The following is a 12944-nucleotide window of genomic DNA, read 5'->3' as shown; positions in this document are numbered from 1 at the left end:
ACACACACACACACACACACACACACAGACACACATATATAAACTCAGTGCATGTGGGCATGCACAGACACGTGCACATCTACTGTACGTGTCCATGCACTATTATTCCTACTATCCTAAGAGAGAGCGAAGGAGAGAGAGACACCTACACCCGACTGTGAATCTGATTGAAAAAACAGGAAGGGCGTTCTCAAAATCGTCCGGATCATTTCAATGACTTTACCCCTACTGATTCCTGTCCTCTTCCTTCTCCTCCCTCCAGGGAGCGCCCGGATAACCGGTGGAGTCGGCCAGCCTGGACTTGTAGGAGAGAAGGTCAGTGTGTTGCAATTATCACACAATGGGCTGACATAACATATGTGAGTATCTGGCCTGTGTGTGTGTATCTTGATCGTCCAGCCCTACCGTTAACATGACCCTGCAGTTGCCTCGTTGACACATCGCAGCCATGGTTACCTTCCCATCTCTGCACGGTGTTGTCATTAATAGGTGCTGCACACATAAGTGGCATAATTGATATTTTTCAGCCCTGGCTAACGAGATGCGGGGGACAGTGTGCTACTTTACGTCTTTGGTCGTGGTTAACGAGGCTACGTATTTCAGTGCCAGGTTCAATCCACGGCAATGTGTGCCGTGGAATACACTTAATCAATTTAAACCGCTGCCAAGTCTTGGAGGTGGAGCGCGGTTCTGCTCATTGCGTAATTGGGCTGTCATTTCCAAGGTAGATGCATGTATGGATTTGGATATGTGTGCGTGTGCAACCAAGCATGCATGCGTCCATGCATGTGTGTGTTGGAGATGTGTTGGCCTCACAGCCAGTGTTTCTCCTCTTGCAGGGAGAGGATGGGGAAGGTGGAGATCCTGGGACCGTTGGGACAGACAGGCCCGGCTGTAAGTCACAATCTCTCTCTCTCTCTAACCAACAGACAGACAACACAAATAAATCCTCCACATCGGCCCTGTCCTTATGCACTCTCTCTCTCTCTCGCTATCGCTCTCTCTCTCTCTCTCTCTCTCTCTCTCACTTCATGTTAGAGGAGAATATCGAAGAGTCCCCTTTTTTTAATTTTGTGTCAAACCATCACAAGAGGATTGTGCAAACATTGATGGTGTTTTTCTAACTGGTCAATGTTTTCATTGGCGAACTTCCAAGAAAACTCACCTGAAGCTACGATGACAGCCCTTACTGTCCTCCAAATGCAATCTCTTAGAATTGTCCTTGTATCAACAATGTCCATACAACTCGCTGTATTTCTCTACATCAACCGTAACTTGTCCATGATCGCAAAGTGAAACTGGGGGGGGGGGGGGGGGGGGGGGGGGGGCTAGATTACTCCAGTAATTTCATTCTATTTGTGGGGGTGCCACATGATACCTATGGTTGGATCTAGATGTGACGGATTACATTGCAATTGTATGCAGGAATGCAAAATATTACTACTAGTAAATATTTTATTTATTATTTATTAACAAATTTGACAAGAGGGCATTTTTCCCTCTGCAATGTGCAACCAGAACTACTAATCTATACATCATTTAATGAATTGACATCCAAACATGTGTATGAAAACACACTTATACACTTTTAACGTTTATTCATTAAGGGTGTGTGTGTGTGTGTGTGTATTGTAGCATTTTGCAGGGCGTGCTGTCAGACATAATCAGAGGAGCAGCTCTCATTGATGAGAGTGGGAGTGTTGCCTTACGGCTCGACGCAAGCTTTGCGACGCGACGCTTACCCGGTCAAGGAAGGGGTTTAGAGTGCCGTTGACCGTGCTCTCTTTGAAACCATGGTGTATTTCTATCTCTCTGTGTTGTCCCAGGGAGGTAAAGGAGATTTAGGGGAGAAGGGTGACAGCGGGCCCCCCGGGGCAGCTGGACCTCCAGGAGTCCGAGGAACACCAGGGGAGGATGGATCTAAAGGCAACCCTGTAAGTCTGGCTCTCCCTCTCTCCCTCTCCCTCTCTCCCTCTCCCTCTCCCCATCTCTTCCTCTCTGGCCCCCCTGGCATAGTGATTTGTGTGTATCATAGTCCTCCCTGACTGATTCCTCATCTCCTTCGTGATCAGGGGCCACTTGGATTCCCAGGAGATTCTGGACAACCTGGGGAAGCAGGCCAAAATGTAAGCTACAGTTTTATCTAAAATAAATGAATTAATGCAACAAAAAAAAAACCCATCTCATATGAATAAATATATCCATCCCTGTATTTTCACCTTTATTTATCCAGGGAGTGGATGGTGTGCCCGGGGCCAAGGGAGACCATGGAGAGCCAGGCAAAGCCGTGCGTATATTCCCTTTTATCACACCATCATGGCTTACTGTGTCCTCTTTTTGTAGCCGACACCTGTCGCTGGAGTCTGTCCGTGCGCTCGCTTTGTGTACTGTGAGCGAACGGCTTTGTTCTCTGTCACAGCGAGAGCTCATTACTTATTCATTGTCTACGGAACGGATATCCTTTCAGCCTCTTAGCGGCAGTGAGGCAATTTTTTGACGGAACTTTTATGTTGTTGATTTTCAGTTCTTTTGTTTTTTCTTTGCACTCCGCAGGGACCCCAAGGAGCATCTGGAGAGCCCGGCCCTCAGGGGCCACCAGGGCGTCGAGTGAGTTTACATATCTAACTGTAAACTGATACTGTATGCATAGTTTAATATATATCTCTGTATGTATGTTTACATGCATTTCATACATTCATTCATGGGATGTACTCTTCTGTGTGGCGTTCTGTTCGAGACTTCTAATTACCTCCTGGGAATGGGTTGTCCTCTATTATTTTAGATTTAAGACACTTGGAACACTTTATATCTAGTCTCCGACTTTAGATTTATATCTAAAGACTGTTGGCAGACGACTGAAAATCTGGGTGAACAGGGCGTTTCACTTTTTTTCATCTAATATTTGTATCAACCAATTGGTCTCAACCCATCTGTAAACACGAACACAATCTCGGCCATCAGTAATAAACTGTAAAAAAGCATCGGTGAAGGTTTCAAATCACTGTGTAGCCACTGTAGAAATACACTTATTAAACTCCCCTACCTAAAGCTTCATGCTGCTGCATCCTCTCATCAATTCGTTTTCTTCTGTAGAATATCTCTGTTATAAAACAGGAAACATGGCGTAACCATCTCCCGTTTCCCCGGAGATGTTCTGCTATAGCATCGTTATCTGCTGGATTCCAGATGACCTTATATCTATATAAGAATAATATATATTACATGTTTTACTAACAAGGCCAAAGGGTTATATAGGCTTCTATTCATACTCAACAGGGATAGAAAAACACGTAATGGGAAATAGCAGCATCATGTACAGATGTGCTTCCTAATCTATTCTATCCTATTCCCCTCACCATCACCAGAAGCGACAGGCAAAGGTTTTTAGTGATGATGTCCCATTCTATTTTTCGCCCCGACCATTTCTCTGTCTACCCAGGGCCACGTCGGAACTGCAGGAACAGAAGGGAAGCAAGGAACGAAAGGAGCAAAGGTATGGATGAGGAATAACACTGATCTAACCCGTCTCAAACGACTCAAATATGTTCCACACAACTTACATTACAAACAACATTGCTGGTTTTCTACAGGGTCCCATGGGTAAAGAGGGTCCAACTGGGAGGACCGGGCCCGTAGGCCCTCAAGGGCACCCCGGGAAGGAAGGTCCACAGGGACTCAGAGGCATCCCAGGGTCGGCAGTAAGTGTACACTCCCAGCTTGTTGCCTGCTCATCTTTACTTTGAATGAGGGCTGTGTTGAATATTATTATGGATGTTGTGCTTAGCTTGAAATATTATTCATACATTTTCATGCGTGTTAATGTGGCACTGCTACTGACCTCTATGAGACACCATACTTAACCTTACTGAAGTCTGGATTTTCCCTCTTGATTTGCGTCTTGTTTTTCCTCAGGGTGAGCATGGGTTAAATGGACCACCAGGGCAGACCGGACCCCCAGGGCCAATGGTGCGTCATTACAGACCTACTGACATTAAAACCTCTTTAATAGCCGGTACTTCCTGCGAAGGCAATGCCATCATCCACCCCGGACATCCCTTTAAAGTGTAATGTCTCCCCAGGGTCCATCGGGACTTCCAGGGCTCAAGGGAGAGCATGGAACGAAGGGCGACAAAGTGAGTGTTTTGTCAGTCTTTTGTTTTGAATGAAACCACAAAAAAATGTAATCACTTGATTCTGATTGGTCAGTGTGTTCTTAAAATCATGCACAATAGTGCACAATGGGACACCTCTGCCTTTTACGATTGTCTAATCAATGCGCTACATATCCAACGTGAACAACAATGCTCAAATAGAGCCATCGTCCTGAGCCATCGTCCATCGTCCAGCTGTTTCCATGACCACCCAAACGCAGTATTATAGCGTTATGGACGAAAGTCACTCACATCTAATCATTGTTCGTATCGGTGGTGGAAGCGGAGTGAACCCATCCAGGGTGAACTGGTGCACTTTGTAATTTATTCCCCTTGACGTCGTGGTTTAGTAATGACACTACGAGAGGACCAGCCTCACTCCCACGGCCTCGCTCTGTCTTCCCCTAGGGACACGGTGGCTTGATAGGCCTGATCGGACCTCCAGGAGAGTTCGGGGAGAAGGGAGACCGAGGCCTGCCAGGGCTGCAGGGAACCCAAGGTCCCAAGGGAGATGGGGTAGGCATGCATCACATGACCCTGCTCTTGCCCTCTTCGTTGTGGTTGTTGTTGTTGTTGGTGTTGTTATTATTATGCATCATGCTCATCTGTGCAAAAAAAAGAGTTTGGAGATTAAAAGACGTGTTTGTTGTTACTTGTTGTGATTGTCTCCAGGGTACCACTGGTTTTGCTGGTCCTACCGGTCCCCCAGGTCCAGCTGGACTGTCTGTAAGTGGCCAGACACACACACACACACACACACACACACACACGCACATGCATGCACACGCACACACACGCATACACACACACACACGCATACACAAACACGCATGCACGCACGCACACACAGACATACACACACACACATACAAACAAAGACACGCATGCACGCACACACACGTACATATCCATGCACACACCAAATCCACATGTACACTTACACACCCACGCATATCCATATATACAACACCTACACACACATAAAAACCCACACATATCATAGCTAGTTACATACATTACCAAATTTATAAACGGGTCATCTAAAGCCCTTCACAAATTTAGATTTTCAATTTTTGCTGACCTGTGCCTTTCACATGTGTGTGTTCTTGAAGCATAACCAAAACATCCATAAATGTGAATGCATTCATTGGGTCCAGAGTATCCACTCCAACGCCTATGTAACTACTCTCACTCACAGTGCAAGGCTCAACACGACTTTTCTCTACCATTTATTTAACTGAACCAGTTGAGCTATTTGGCACGCACTACTTAAAACAGCAGGTGGGGTTTAAGGTAATATATTCTTTGCCACACATGTGGCTATCGGCTGTTTTGCACTTGACACCTAATTGCCGCACTGATAACAAGCTGGCATATTTTTCAAAGAAAACACATTTGCCACATCCCGTTTCCTGGCTTTGAATATTAATAAAGGCACGACTCTACCCCGACGATGTAAAGACGCCGCTAGTATGGATGTCTCTCTCCCCCTTTATCAGTATTTTTGTTAAAGTTACTGTGGAAATGACAAGATAAGGTAGACATTTGCAGGCAGGGCAAAATGAGTTGTTTTATCTGCTGAATTGACCACCAAGCTTTTCATGCAGCCCTATCTACTCTTTATCTTCCTCCGTCTTCTCTTAGGGTTCAGCCGGAGAGAAGGGGTCGAAGGGAGACACGGTCAGTGGGCTGAACTTATTTGCACTTTTTCATCTGTGTTCTGTGCTGTTCTCACACGTTTTTCTAGCAGCTGTCGGAACCATATGCTGTGTGTGTGTGTGTGTGTGTGTGTGTGTGTGTGTGTGTGTGTGTGTGTGTGTGTGTGTGTGTGTGTGTGTGTGTGTGTGTTTGAGCTGTGTGTTAGGATGCTGAATCTGTGTGCGCGGATGCTGGATCTGTGTGTGTGCGTTTGTGAGTGTGCATGTGTGTGATCTGTGTGTTTGGACAAATTATCTGTATGTGTGTGTGTGTGTGTGTGTGTGTGTGTTTGATCTGTGTGTGTGGATACTGGATCTGTGTGTGTGTGTGTGTGTGTGTATGTATGTGTGTGTGTGTGCATGCGTGTGATCTGTGTGTGTGGACAAATGATCAGTGTGTGTGTGTCTGTGTGCGTGCCTTTTGGCTCCATTGCACCACGTCTCAGAACCATGGCGCTGGCGTGGCACTGTGCGGTGTTTACCACATGTCTAACCACCAAAAGCCAGGTGCACTGCCGCTCCCTGGGCCTCTTTGTGGGACTCTTCTAGCTGATCCGTGCTGATAGGATTCAGGTGGAGGCTGCGTGACGACGGGAAGCCCCTGAAAACCATGATACTGTGTGCTGACAGAGCCGGGGCCCGGGCGAGGAGTGCTGATCCACAGAGCAGGATAATCCTGCGGAGCGGCAGGTGTATCTGGCCTGATAAAAGAGGGGACTCCGAGTGAGATCTTTTTTTGACGCCGCTGTGTCTGTTTCCTCAGGGCGCTGTCGGCCCTCAAGGGGACACCGGGCCCGCCGGACCCCCGGGCCAAGCTGTGAGTTGTTCCTTTGCCCCCTTTTTTTCCGTCTCCTTCTGTTGATCTGTCCTGTTGTTCACTCGGATACAAACAGACTGTATAGTCCAAGTCATGGTTGAAGTCATCTATCCCCTCTTTACTATGTTTATCAACCATTATTCTCACTGCTTTTAGAAGAGCATTCTACCATTTTGTTAAAGTTTGTATGAATTGTTTTACTCTACCAATGTGCATGTGAATGGTATTATTTCTACACTCTTGAAGGCTGTAGCCCCCCCATGGTATTGTTAAATGATTTGGATCAAATATATTTATTAATTGACCATCATCCCGGTCCGTTTGGCACCGATTGCACTCCTAGCCATCCCTGGTAGTGTGGATCAATCGTCTGCGCTCCTTCTCAATGTTACCTTTCATTTCCCGTTGGGTTTCAGCGAGTCATTCTTCGACCCGTCTGAGAGCTTAGTCTAAGGGTGTGAAAACGTGGGCCTGTGAAGCCCTCTTCCAATATAACTGCACTTACAGGAACACCCCCACCTCCGCCCCTTCCTCTCACACAGGGACCCCCCGCCACCTATGTCACACCCCTGCACATGAGGGAGGGCAGGAGGAAGAGGAAGAGGCAGACGGGCTCTTCGTGGGACGACAGCGAGGACTGGGAGGGGAGGGAGGAGAGGGGCCTGCAGGGGGATCAGCCTCTGGAGGACGCGGAGGGCATGGAGGAGGTCTTCGCCTCGCTCAGCTCCATGAAGACGGAGGTGGAGCTGATGAGGAGGCCCCTAGGGACCTTTGAGAGCCCCGCGCGCACGTGCAAGGAGCTGATGATGGTCCAGCCCAGCTACAAAGACGGTAAGTGGAAAAGGAATTCGATTTTGTTCCTTTTTTTTTTTTTTTTTTGGTTGCGGATCTTTATCTCTCTCTCTCTCTCTCTCTCACTCTCTCTCTTGTGCTCTCTCTCTCTCTCTCTCTCTCTATCTGTGTGTCTGTCTCGCTCACTCTCTCGCTTTCTCTCACCCTCTCTCTCGCGCTATCTAACCAAATGTATTTTTTGGGGGGTTTAAACGGGTTTGCCGATCTATAGGCGCTCCATCATCTTAAATCAGAGCAGAGCTTTCTCTTCCCGGCTCCTCATTAAAGCCCTGAAGCCGTTCATCATGTCACCTATAGAGTCGACGCCACATCCGGGATGTGCTCGTGGTGATTACATCTGCACCGCGTGATTGATGTGCGTTTTCCTCTTGTGCCGTCGCCAGGGGAATACTGGATGGACCCCAACCAGGGCTGCCACAGAGACTCCCTCAAGGTCTACTGTAACTTCACGGCGGACGGGGAGACCTGCCTCAACCCCGACAAGAAGATTGAAATGGTGAGAGTCCGGGGCGTCTGGCGAATGCGGAACCCAAGATTGTTTTAATGACAACAACGGAAGCCTGTTTTCCTTTGTGTGTCGCTCCCTTGACGCCCCACCCACCTGGCAGTCATAGTTGATATTGTATTTTTCTACCTGTGTGTGTCTGTGTGTGTCTCGCTCTCTAGGTGAAACTTGCGGCGTGGAACAAAGAAAAGCCAGGAACTTGGTTCAGCAGTTACAGGAAAGGAAAGCAGGTAATCCAGCAAAGACAAAGGGCCGGCGCCTCCTCCTCTCCGTCTTTTTCAGCTCAATTACTCATAGTGTCAGAGAATGGTTGAATGATGCTGATGTGTATGATTACAGTCTGTGAGAGCACATGGGAGTTGGCCTGAATGTGCTTATATATATATATGTGTATGTTTCATCTGATGTGTGTGTGTGTGTGTGTGTGTTTGTGCACACACAAACAAATGAAGGCCTATGCGTGTTGGAGCATGTGTGTGTGTGTGTGTGTCAGCGTCTGTCTGTGTGTATGTGTGTGTGTGTGTGTTTGTGTGTTCGCACAGCCACGTATATATTTGTAAGTCACACCACATTTTCATTAAGTAATAAACTCCCAGATTATATGCGATATGACGCCACTGCCCGGGTTTTTATGGCAGCAGTAGCTCCCAGCGCTCCGAAAGACCCTAAACTGAAGAACACTGTCCACCTCGGCCTCTCTCTCTCTCTCTCTCTCTCTCTCTCTCTCTCTCTCTCTCTCATTCCGAGCGTTGCACTCTGAGCACCGCTCTTTCATCTGCGCCTGATCAGAGGTTTCATAATATACTCCGTAATCACCGTTCTAACGGACCAATCGCAAATCCACATAACCTCGCTCCCCTTGTCCTTGCGTTTCCCCAGGCTATGTTTCCTCCCATCTCTTCTTTTATCTGTCCCGCTTCCTCTCTCACCCTCTCCCACTATCTCTCCCTCCCTTGAACTCTTGTTCCCACTCCGAAGATGGGTTATTTTAACCAATTCTATTGTTCACCTCGGTGAAATGTATTCATGAGTGTTGTGTTCTGAGATCTTGAAATGAGGGAAGAGGTGGATTGGAAGGAGTAGAGGCCTTCACTAGACCTAGACGCATTGTGACGTGCCTGAAGCAAGATCACAATTACACTCAAATAGGGTGATGTGTATTTCATGAATATAGTTTGATTAATGCAATGATCGCATTTAATCAATGAAATACATAAATGATTATAAATCCCTTTAACCGTACATAGATGAATGATTGAATACCGTAAAAGAAATCATGAATAAATTATATTATTAATTTATACTTCATAATCTACAAATTATTGAGTTTTGAGCGGTATGCATGTATGTGTGTGTGTGTGTGTGTGTGTGTGCGTGTGTGTGCGCGTGCATGCGTGGAAACAGTTCTCTTACAGCGACAGCGACGGCACGCCCGTCCATGTGGTGCAGCTGACCTTCCTGAAGCTGCTGAGTGCCACGGCCAAGCAGAGCTTCACCTACACCTGCCAGAACTCGGCGGGCTGGTTCGACAGCGACGCCCGCTCCCACCAGCGCGCCCTGCGCTTCCGGGGCAGCAACGGCGAGGAGCTGACCCCGGCCAGGAGCGCCTTCATCCAGCCGCTGTACGACGGATGCCAGGTGAGATTCAGCACCCCCGGTGCAATGAAGGATTGAGGGGGGAACAAAACCAAATTATAAGCAGTGTTTCCCGCGGAGTCAAGGCTCAGTTATGGTTCACAATGGGGTTTACGGACCCATTACGTCCTTGCAGAACTCCTTGTGTCCACCGCAAGGGCCTGACGTTGGGCCTTCCAGAAATTGTAACCTTGCGTCGAGGCGACGCAGCAGCAAGGGCTGTGATTGGTCCGCTTACTAAAGCCTGACGCAGAAACAAAACAGGTTCAAGACTGACTGCGTTGAAGTGTCTACGTGGTCATTGAGTTGCGTCAGCATGGAACCATAACTGAGCCTTTAGCTGATGAGTTAGCCGTGGAGTTAGCCGCAGTTAGCCGCGGAGTTAGCCATGGAGATAGTGGCAGAGTTAACCTCAGAGTTAGCTCCAGATTTAGCTCTAGAGTTACAGAGTCACAGAGTTAGCCGCAGGAAGCGTGATGTGCTGAAATTTGCTGTCGATTCAGATGCTGCTTCATTCAGTAGGTCTGGCAGGTGGGAGACATTCAGAGGGTCAGCTCCTTTGCCCATTTAGCGGTCAACACATGATGAGTGTCCAGCAAATAGCGTTGGGCTGTTAACGTGCAGACAGCCAACCGACTTTTGAGCTATAACTTTTAACTCGTAAAACCATGGAAACAAGTTTTTAGACGTTGAGGGTTGAGATAAGGTTGGTTTTAGTACGCCGAACAAAGCTGGGTTCTGAATGGACGCACTTTCGAGACGGCTGCTTCAACCAAGTTCAAAATTCCAATGTTTTTCAACCTTTTGAGTGCAGCGAGTGCAGGAACACACTGGCAACGCTGAAGACTCATCACAGGTTCATGGGTTTACCACTTTAGGATTCAGGCCAAAGTGGGCCAAATTATGTGGTGGCGGCAGTAGTGTTCGTTTTTGTTCGAACCGGACCGATCTTAAAGGTGAAATATTATACCACCAGGTGTGAGTGTGATTAGCCTCTACAAGCCGTTTTGAAAATCGGCCACTTCTGACATCACAAGTTGGCGTGTCCAACTTTAACCGCTGTCCTTCGGTCCTCTCTCCTGCAGTCCCGGAAAGGTCAGGAGCGGACCGTGTTAGAGATCAGCGCTCCGTCGGCGGAGCTGCTGCCCATCATAGACGTGTCGCCTGTGGACTTTGGCGGAAACAACCAGAAGTTTGGCTTCCAAGTGGGGCGCGTGTGCTTCAGCGGCTGAGGGGCTGACCACGAGCTCAAGAGAAAAGTCACCGGCACAACTACAGCGCACACAAAGGAGAAACTGGACTTCACCGCTAGCCCATGCAATATTTATTAAATATGTTATATGTGGGGTTTGTGGTTTTGTTGTTTTTCTTTATTTCTTATATGGAATTCCTGATTCTATTGACTATAGGAACACGAGCAGATAGAGGAGGAGACAAGGCAGGAGGAAAAGCATGTTTACCAAAGGGAAATGTTCCACTTAGTTTTATTAATTCCTCTCTTTTTTTTACTTTCTTCAAATGATCGATTCTTTTTTTGTTGCATTATGTGCGGTCATTTACTAAAGAAAGTAAGACTGAACCACTTGGCAATGATCAATTGAAAAATTACAGATCACCCTCCTATTTATGGAAAGCATTTCTGTCCTATCCTGTGGTATGGGTCAGTTGTAATGTGGGATATACTAAACAAGAGATGCTGTTATACTGAGAGCACTTGATGTCTACCATATTCACTTCCACAGAAACAGCTCATTTAACACCACTGGGGGCAGAGGTGATGCACATTTTTGTGTACCCTTCAATGGCAGTTTGCTTAGTGAATGATTTTGATTAGTATCCAATCGGTGCTTCCGGTTATAAGACCCTCACACTTACTTGACCGGGTGAAGGTTGTTTCTATTACTGGAACAATTTTCCTTGTGTGATGATGAACGTCCGCAGAGCACATGGCTAATACCTCGTCAGGGACATATTTCCCGATATGTCTGCGCTCAGCATGCAAGTTAAAGATGATCGAGGGACATGAAAAGCAAGACAGCTCTGCAGGCAGATTAAACCTGTTTCCCACTCGATACAACTGCAGTACCTGACAGCAATTTGTTGGATGCGTTCCCTTCCATTTTGTAACTGCTGAAGCTGTGTTTCTTCCCTGGCCACTAATGTTAATTTCCTTCATAACCTACCTTTTTTTTTGATCATATTTTGTTTTGTTTATATGTTGAAATGAAAATTGATCATGTAGTCGAAAAATGGTGCTCGCTTTGGACTTGTGACGCTAATCCCTGGTGCTAACCATGTATGATTTGAGATGGTACGTTCTATATGTATGCAGGCCGGATTAAAGGACTGAAGCTATGGGCCTATAAAGTGTTTTAACCAGCGGTTTTCTGGGCTAGACAACCTCAGTCTAAAAGCTCAAGTCTATAAATAAAGCCGGTGGACACAAAATAGCTAGTGAATACAAGACGTTCTCAGGTCTGTCTCTCGGAGATCATGGTGGGCTGTCACTCCAGAATAGATGGGTTCCCTCCGTTCTCCACCACTGTTGAAAATTCATATCCAATTCCGACCCCCTTCCCCTGCATTCTAATGGCGAGGGCCCTCCTGTGCATAGTCTGTTCTGAAGTTGATATATTGTTGTACAGTTATTCTAAGGATGCGAGTTTTACAAATGATCTGCTGCACGAGTGAACCATCAAGTTGACTTGTGAGAATAAAAATGTGGATTTTATGAATAATATAATAATTAAAATAAAACAGAAAAAAAACCTTTTTTAATACAGGTTCTCCTCTGTGTCTGTCTTTACCAGTGGGGGTATAACGTTTTATATCGGCCATGGAAAAAGGCCAAAGGGATAGGCCTCTGTGCGTCTAATAGATGAACAAGCTCTTCATTATGTAACAATCCTCTGCTATTCACTGAACGACAATGCAATCAACATCTCCATATAGCTGATGTAATCAACCCCTACTCGCTCCCCTGGTGATTGGTCTCAATTCCTTTCAGCCTAAGGATTCCCTCCTTGAGAGGGAAGCAGCATCCGAGAAGAACATTGAGACAAAAGAGGGATGGATGGTTGGATGAATAGATAAGGAAAGGGTGGCGGAGGAAATGGCTTTCGGATGAGAAACACAGCCGCGGAGAATTGTTTTGTTAGATGTGTGTGCGTGCATGCGTGCGTGTGTGTGAGCGTGTGTTTTATTCATAGTTATGGACACCTCTGGACGCTTGTATGATTGTAAATACGGTGACAGTGTACAAAATAAGCGTGTTTGTGTATGTGCAG

The 12944-nt window shown here is 46.7% G+C and overlaps 1 protein-coding gene across 1 annotated transcript in view; it reads left to right on the top strand.

Annotated features, from left to right (window-relative positions):
• col5a3a (collagen, type V, alpha 3a) overlaps nucleotides 1–12372 on the top strand; it is a 52614-nt gene extending 40242 nt beyond the window's left edge. Inside the window, 21 exon segments of the mRNA XM_079746156.1 lie at nucleotides 68–84; nucleotides 263–315; nucleotides 840–866; nucleotides 868–894; nucleotides 1827–1934; nucleotides 2073–2126; nucleotides 2234–2287; nucleotides 2554–2607; nucleotides 3440–3493; nucleotides 3591–3698; nucleotides 3913–3966; nucleotides 4080–4133; nucleotides 4560–4667; nucleotides 4824–4877; nucleotides 5796–5831; nucleotides 6612–6665; nucleotides 7208–7496; nucleotides 7901–8013; nucleotides 8184–8252; nucleotides 9427–9660; nucleotides 10743–12372. Of these exon segments, the coding sequence (XP_079602282.1) occupies nucleotides 68–84; nucleotides 263–315; nucleotides 840–866; nucleotides 868–894; nucleotides 1827–1934; nucleotides 2073–2126; nucleotides 2234–2287; nucleotides 2554–2607; nucleotides 3440–3493; nucleotides 3591–3698; nucleotides 3913–3966; nucleotides 4080–4133; nucleotides 4560–4667; nucleotides 4824–4877; nucleotides 5796–5831; nucleotides 6612–6665; nucleotides 7208–7496; nucleotides 7901–8013; nucleotides 8184–8252; nucleotides 9427–9660; nucleotides 10743–10889 (1768 nt within the window). The 3' untranslated portion in view covers nucleotides 10890–12372.
• Nucleotides 12373–12944: the final 572 nt, after the last annotated feature.

This window comes from Pollachius pollachius (genome assembly GCF_949987615.1).
Source record: "Pollachius pollachius genome assembly, chromosome: 11".
NCBI lineage: Eukaryota > Metazoa > Chordata > Actinopteri > Gadiformes > Gadidae > Pollachius > Pollachius pollachius.
The sequence above is the reverse complement of the archived record's forward strand: the minus strand, read 5'-3'. Positions and strand labels throughout refer to the sequence as shown.